The sequence below is a fragment of the Miniopterus schreibersii genome, assembly GCF_964146895.1.
Source record: "Miniopterus schreibersii genome assembly, chromosome: 15".
Lineage (NCBI taxonomy): Eukaryota > Metazoa > Chordata > Mammalia > Chiroptera > Miniopteridae > Miniopterus > Miniopterus schreibersii.
In genome coordinates, this window is record NC_138115.1 from 44,574,476 (window position 1) to 44,581,014 (window position 6,539).

Below are 6,539 nucleotides of genomic sequence, written 5' to 3' on the forward strand. Positions count from 1 at the left end.
GAGCATGGATTCTAGTGTCACATAGAAATGGACCCACATCCTATGTGGTTTTGGCAGAGTCGCCTGTGAATATCGACATTCTCACCCGTAAAATCAGTATAGTAGCATCTCCCTCCTGGCTTGGAGGTGATGGTTAAATGTTATCGCCTGTGTAAAGCCCCAGCACAGTGCCTGGCCATGATGGGAGCTTAGTAAAGTCATTTCCCTTGCTGCCGTCAGTAAGCCTAAATGAGGAATTCATCCACAGTGGCCAATGCCACCTAAAATTATCTATTAAGCATCAAAAATACACACTATGATATTTATAACCCTAAACATATAAAGAGGCAAAAGGTCATTAGCAGGGAAATAGAAGAAATTTGATTCTGAAAATAAATGCAATGCGTCTCTGATTAAATCACACTCCTGCCTCTGGGGTTAATTTGTCTCGCAGTCATTATATTATTTTTTCACAGAGCCCTTGTTTCCAAGTGGAATTAAGTTACCCTTTTGTTGTGAACACAACTAGAGCCTGCAGTGGCATGAGTATGTTTTCTTTATTGTTGAAATTTTAAAAGTATCCTTATTAAGTCAACTTAAAACACCATAAAAGTATTTTTAGTTTTGTCATCCCTATAAAACTGTTTTCATTGATTCTTTGTGTTCTGTCAAGTTTTAAAGAAAAATAAATTATTTTAGATTATAAAACTAAACTGCATTTATTGTGGATAAAATTTGGAAAAGACCCCAAAAAACATATAAAAAAGAAAATAAAGATCACAGGTAATTCATCCATCAACGTATTATCAACATAAACACTTTGGTATATTTCCTACCAAACATTTCTTCTAATTCATATTTTGATATCATATACTATTTAGTCCCCAACTTATTTTTTTAAACTTGTTCACTAAATGTTTAGGGGGTAAAAATAGTTTTTAACAGTTGTATAACAAACAGGTCATATAAATCAGAGGCTGACGAACCCATGGATCAGATCTGGCCTGGCTTTTAAATAATGTTTATTAGAACAAAGTTTATTAGAACATGGACTCATACATTTACATAGTCTATGACTGCTTTCACACTACTATGGCTAGGTTGGGTTATTGCAACAGAGACCACATGGCCTGAAAAGCCTAAAATATTTCCTATTTGGTCCTTTACAGAAAAAGTTTGCTGACCCCCAATCTAGATGTACAAGAATATATTTAAGCATTCCCCTATTGTTGGATATGCAGAGATTTTATTTGTTTAACTATTGTTCATAACTGCAATGAATATCTTTACACCTAAATCTTTCTCCATAACTGATTACTTCCTAAGGATATACTTTAGAATTTATAGGAAAACATATAAAAGATTTTTACAATTCTTGATACATATTACAAAATTGCCTCTAAAAAGGTCGGGTTGATTTATACCCATATCACCTGTTTATGAGAATATTCAGGCCACTACAGCCTTGCCAGAATTGAACATTAGTATTTTTATATCATTTGGCAGATGAATAATATTTCATGTTAAAATGCATTTCCAGGATGGTTAGAGATTTTATCAGGTATTATTAGGCATTATATTTCTTTCCTAGAATAATCTCTTTGAGTACTTTGTCTATTTTCTTACACTATTGAAAAAGTTTTCTATCTCTTAAGAATATTTACAACTGGTCTACCACACGTGGCCAGCATTTTTCCTGTTTGTCATTTGGCTTTTAATCTTAATGCTTCTCCCTTTAGAAGCTTAGTAATTCTTTGATTGCACCATCTCCATTTTTTCGTACTTCCCTTAGAGTATTAATCTCTCTACTGCTTTCCACTTTGCCACTCTCTGCTTCCTCCTAAGAGGACATTTCAAGATACTCACTGCACTTTAATTTTCTGAAGTTTCAATTCAGTCCTTGGTTGCCTCTCACACAGGTTTGAATTTAGCAACCATTTCCTTGTAGTGTTTTCTCCTCTATGAGCCCCCTTTCCTCTGCATGTTCTCTCTGCGCCTCATTACATCACTCTTAACCTCAAGGGATTCTCTGCCTACAACATCGAGGCCAAGCCTTCCTTCCACCTACACTGCATTCACTGTATCTGAAAGTTATTCTGTCAGACATGCGCACATATTTTCTGCAATATTTTTAGTGTTTTATAGTAACAGCCTTGATGCATCTGTCTTATGGTAAGCAGACTAACAACCTGACATCCTAATCCCCAAACCCTGGAGTATGTTACCTTAACATGGCAAGAAGGACTCCGCAGGTGTGGTGAACTTTAGGACCTGGAGATGGGAGAGTACCCTGATTTATCCGGGTGAGCCCAGTGCAATCACAGGAGTCCTTATAAGAAAGGCATCGATTAGGAGGAGGGTCGTGTGGGAAGGAAAAAAGTATGTTTTAGCTACATCAGAAAGTAGAGCCCGTAGTAATAGAGAAATGGCTGCCCAATGTGCAGCGCTGGGTCACTGCTGCATCTCTGGGCCTGGGACAGACCCTGGAGGAGGAGATCTCTTTTAGGCTGGTGTATTTACCCTCCGCAGCAGTCGGCCACCCTTCAACCCAAAGGAGTTCCTCGGCTCTCCCTCAGCTCCCGCCCTTTTCTACCCATAACTAATCTTCTGAGCTGGTCTTTCCATCCCACCTCTAAGTGAAAAGAAACGTTCCCAGCTCTGCTACTGCTCCCCAACATGGTAGATTCTCAGGCTTTTCCTGATCCTCATGCATCAACCTGAGTCTCAGAAAACATTCAATGCTTGGACCTAGTTCCAAACCCAGGGCTCTGCCTAATTCTTTAAATTTTATTCATTGATATTGAGAGAGAGAGAAAGAGAGAGAGAGAGAGAGAGATCAATTTGTTGTTCCGCTCGTTTATAGTTCATTGGTTGATTCTTGTATGTGCCCTGACCTGGGATCGAACCCGCAACCTTGGCGCATCAGAATGATGCTCTAACCAGCTGAGCCACCTGGCCAGGGCTGCCTAATTTTTAATCAACCTTTTCTCAAAATCCTCCCCCCTGGCACTGCTCTGTTTTCCAATTGGATGCCCCACTAACCTCAGTCAGCAGCAATTCATGCGGCAAGTTCTGGCTTTTTCTCGTTGACTCCTGTATTTTATTTCCCCGGCATCCAGATCTGCCTGACGTCTGAAGAAGAACAGGACGGCTTCATCAGGGTCCTCAGTGGAAAGAAGCGAGGCCTTGTCCCCCTGGATGTCCTAGAAAATGTCTGACGGCCGGCCCCTCCTCCTTTTGCAGTGGACAAGCTCTGCTGCGATGCCTCATCTCACACTGTGTCAACCCAGAGGAGCTGTCTGTCACACTGACCCAGCCACCAGGGAACAGTGGGACAAGACTCAAGGATCTGAGACTGTGGAGTGTCAGCCACAAGACAGAGGGTCCACTGCACAGCATATCCAGGCTGCCCAAGGTGGGGAGAAGGCTGAGGGAGTCTCTGGCAGAGCTGAGGACCCGACCTGGTGGCAGTAGCAGGGCAGCAACCACAGCTGTCCCCCAGGACTCAACTCCCTCCCTGTCCATGTGGTGTGAGTTAACCCGCTGGAGTGTCCTCCAGTTTGCGGTGTGGCCCCAGTTGCGAGGTTCAGATCCATGCAGCTGAGTGTGATTCTGATTCCAGACCTTTGTCCTCAATACCAATGAGCATCGTCACATTTGAGACCCCCAAGCAGGCCCTCTGCAGAGCGTCTGGAAGTCCCACTTCCTGGCTCCCAACATTCCAGGGCTCCCCCGGGGCCCCTCGCTTTGTGACTGTGCTGTCTCTCCTGTCCTCCGAGAGAGTCCTGGGGGTATGCATTACACGGGAGGGCCAGGCTGATGCAGAGCCAGCTGCGAAGATCTGATCTGCCCACAGGTGACTGGCAGGCAGTCCCCCCTGCTGCTCTAGGGACCGACAGGTGCCAGAGCAGGACGGGAGGCATAGATACGAAGGGCAGAGCGGGAGTAAGATAGGGCACAGGCCCTTATTTATTGAAGATAGTGCAGCCCTTTCAGTAATGAAGTCCTTTCCCCAAGGAGATGGAGCAGGGGAGAGAATGTGGCCCAGAGCCCGTGTGAGGAGCTTCACTCTCACCTTGCACCTTCTGGATTAGGGGAACACTTTCCCATCAGGCCATTTTGTGGGACTCCCCCCTCCTGGAGGCTGAGTCCACCCTACAAAGGACAAGAAACCTGGATGAGATCCAACAGCATCTTAGGAGAAAAGTAGTAAATTGGAATCTCTTCGTCAAGGCGGAATATTCTATCCGAGCGGATGTGAGACTGAAAAGAACCCTGAACGCTTCGGCCTCTGAGAGCAGAGGAACTCGGGGCCTGTTTAGCATCAACGAGGGGAGTGTCTGTTACTCTGCACTTGTACTAATGTTTACAAGAATGCAATATACTGTGATGCCTTCCTCATTCCAGCGTCATCCAACTGCTCCTTAATATGGTTAAGCTTCAATTCCCGATGACCTTGGAATCCATGTCAGGTTGATGTAGTCTGTTGCAGAGCAATAAAACCATCTGGACGATTGGTTTTTAAAAGTCTTAAGCGGGTGCATCCTGTGCGTGTAAGCATCATCAGGAAACCGAAGCATCCTTCGTCTCCATTTCTTTCTTTTGTTACTGCTCAGCATGAAGTTGGGAGCTGAAATTGGATGGTTACGGTTTCACAGTAGTTTGGATGCCTTACTCTCGGTTTAAAGCAGCCTCCAGAATGCCCTCCCTCTCTGATGCAAAGTGCAAAGCTGAGTGTACAGAGTCAGGTGGATTCCTTGAGAGCCAGGGTGGGTCATAGGACTGCCGCTCTGTAACATGAAATGCCGGAGTACCCACGCTCTTTCCCTCTAATTCGATATTCCATTTAATAAAAATAACAGTGGCTGGAAGGAGCATAGAAAATGTGTGTCCTGATCTCTTCTTTCCAGTGGAATATCCACTAAAGCTCTTTGGTGAGGTGGGGTCCCATCCTATGCAAATTTAATTTGCATTAAAAAAAAAAATCAGTTTGTCTTTTGAAGTTGAATAGGAAGCTGTGATAGGCAGCCTCCAAAGTGGTCCCCCAATGAGCAATGCCTGCCTCGGGACATTGTTGCCCTTGTGTAGCCCACTGCCACATTGAACCAGGGCCAGTCTTATGTGACCAATAGGATACAGCAGGAGTGACATCGCATGACATCTGCAGCTGGGTCAGAAAGTCCTTGCTGCTTCTGCCTTCCTCTCGTGGAACGCTCACCCTGGGAATCCTGAGCCACCATGTAGGTTTGCCTACCCTGAGGCCACCGGGCAGGAGGGGCCCAGTGGAGAGATCACACATCACCAAGCAGCAGTCAGCCTTGCTGGGCCTTGCCCAGGTTATAGATTTATGAGCAAGATAAATATGGTTAGGTTTTCTTAAGTCACTAAGTTTTGGAGTGATTTTTTTTAACCTTTACCCAAGGATATGTTTTTGGTTTTTTTATCAATTTTTTTTTTTTTTTTGAGAAACATAAATCAGTTGCCTCTTGTATGTGCCCCGACTGGGGCTTGAACTTGCAACCTAGGTATGTGCCCTGATCGAGAATCGAACCCGGCACCTTTTGGTGTACAGGATGATACTCCAACCAACTGAGCCTCCCAGCCAGGGCTGGGGTGATTTATATATATATGTATATATACAGAAATAGGTAACTGGAACAGGGACTTTGTAATTTGAGCCAATGTTAAACAGGAGAAAACATACTCTTTCTGCGCAATGAGGCCCAAAAGTATTTGCAAACATCAAGTAACCCTCCAAATGCAAGATATCTAGTGTGCGCTAGAGAGCTGGTCATCCAGATACCAGAGGAAAAGGCAGGTGTTCCTCACCGCACAGACTGCCACGGATGCTTACACACACACACACACACACACACAGATTTGAGGAGCCATAGCATTTTTTCTCCTGCCTGTCTACAGAAATAGTGAAAACAAGGACAGCTCTGACCTACCAAAGTCTTGAAGGTTTCCAAGACCCAAGAAATGGCTGGACAAAAGGCCACCGTTACAGAAGGCGGGGGAGATGAGGGCCTTGGGAGACAGACTCTGGAGAGGGGACCGGGAAAGAGAGGAAAGTGCTAATAGGAAGAGGAACAAAGGGCCTGGAGGGTATTCTTCACAGTGTGGGGGAGCAGGCTTGTGCCCCTCACCTCCTGGCCCTGCCTCCCGCTGAGGGACGGTGCACATGTGCCCAACACTCCCCACCAATGCTGCAGGACGTGGATTCCATCATGGTGGACTTGAAATAAAGAACTGACTTAACCTTCCTCAGGGCTCCAGAAGGTGAAGAATGCCACTTCTTTTACTCCCATCACTGGTAGACTGAGGCCCCCTTAGTGTGGGCAGCGGGGCTGCAAAGAGAACCCGCATGTAGATGTCCCGCTGGCTACCAGTAGGGTTGATGGCACAGACCACTGTAACTTCCCAGCTCTCCACCACACACACACACACACACACACACACACACACTTCCATCAGGAGAGAGAGTCCAGCATCTGGGTTACACTTTTAAGCAGTTAGTGGGGTGGTACATAGTAGGAGCTTATTAGAGTTTGTCCCCT

At 45.2% G+C, this 6,539-nt stretch overlaps 1 protein-coding gene across 2 annotated transcripts in view; it reads left to right on the forward strand.

Annotated features, from left to right (window-relative positions):
• STAC (SH3 and cysteine rich domain) overlaps positions 1–4,859 on the forward strand; it is an 81,574-nt gene extending 76,715 nt beyond the window's left edge. For both annotated transcript variants that reach the window (XM_081159813.1, XM_081159812.1), the window contains exon 11: positions 3,099–4,859. In XM_081159813.1, the coding sequence (XP_081015939.1) occupies positions 3,099–3,197 (99 nt within the window). In that variant the 3' untranslated portion in view covers positions 3,198–4,859. The remainder of the gene's footprint in view (positions 1–3,098) is intronic.
• Positions 4,860–6,539: the final 1,680 nt, after the last annotated feature.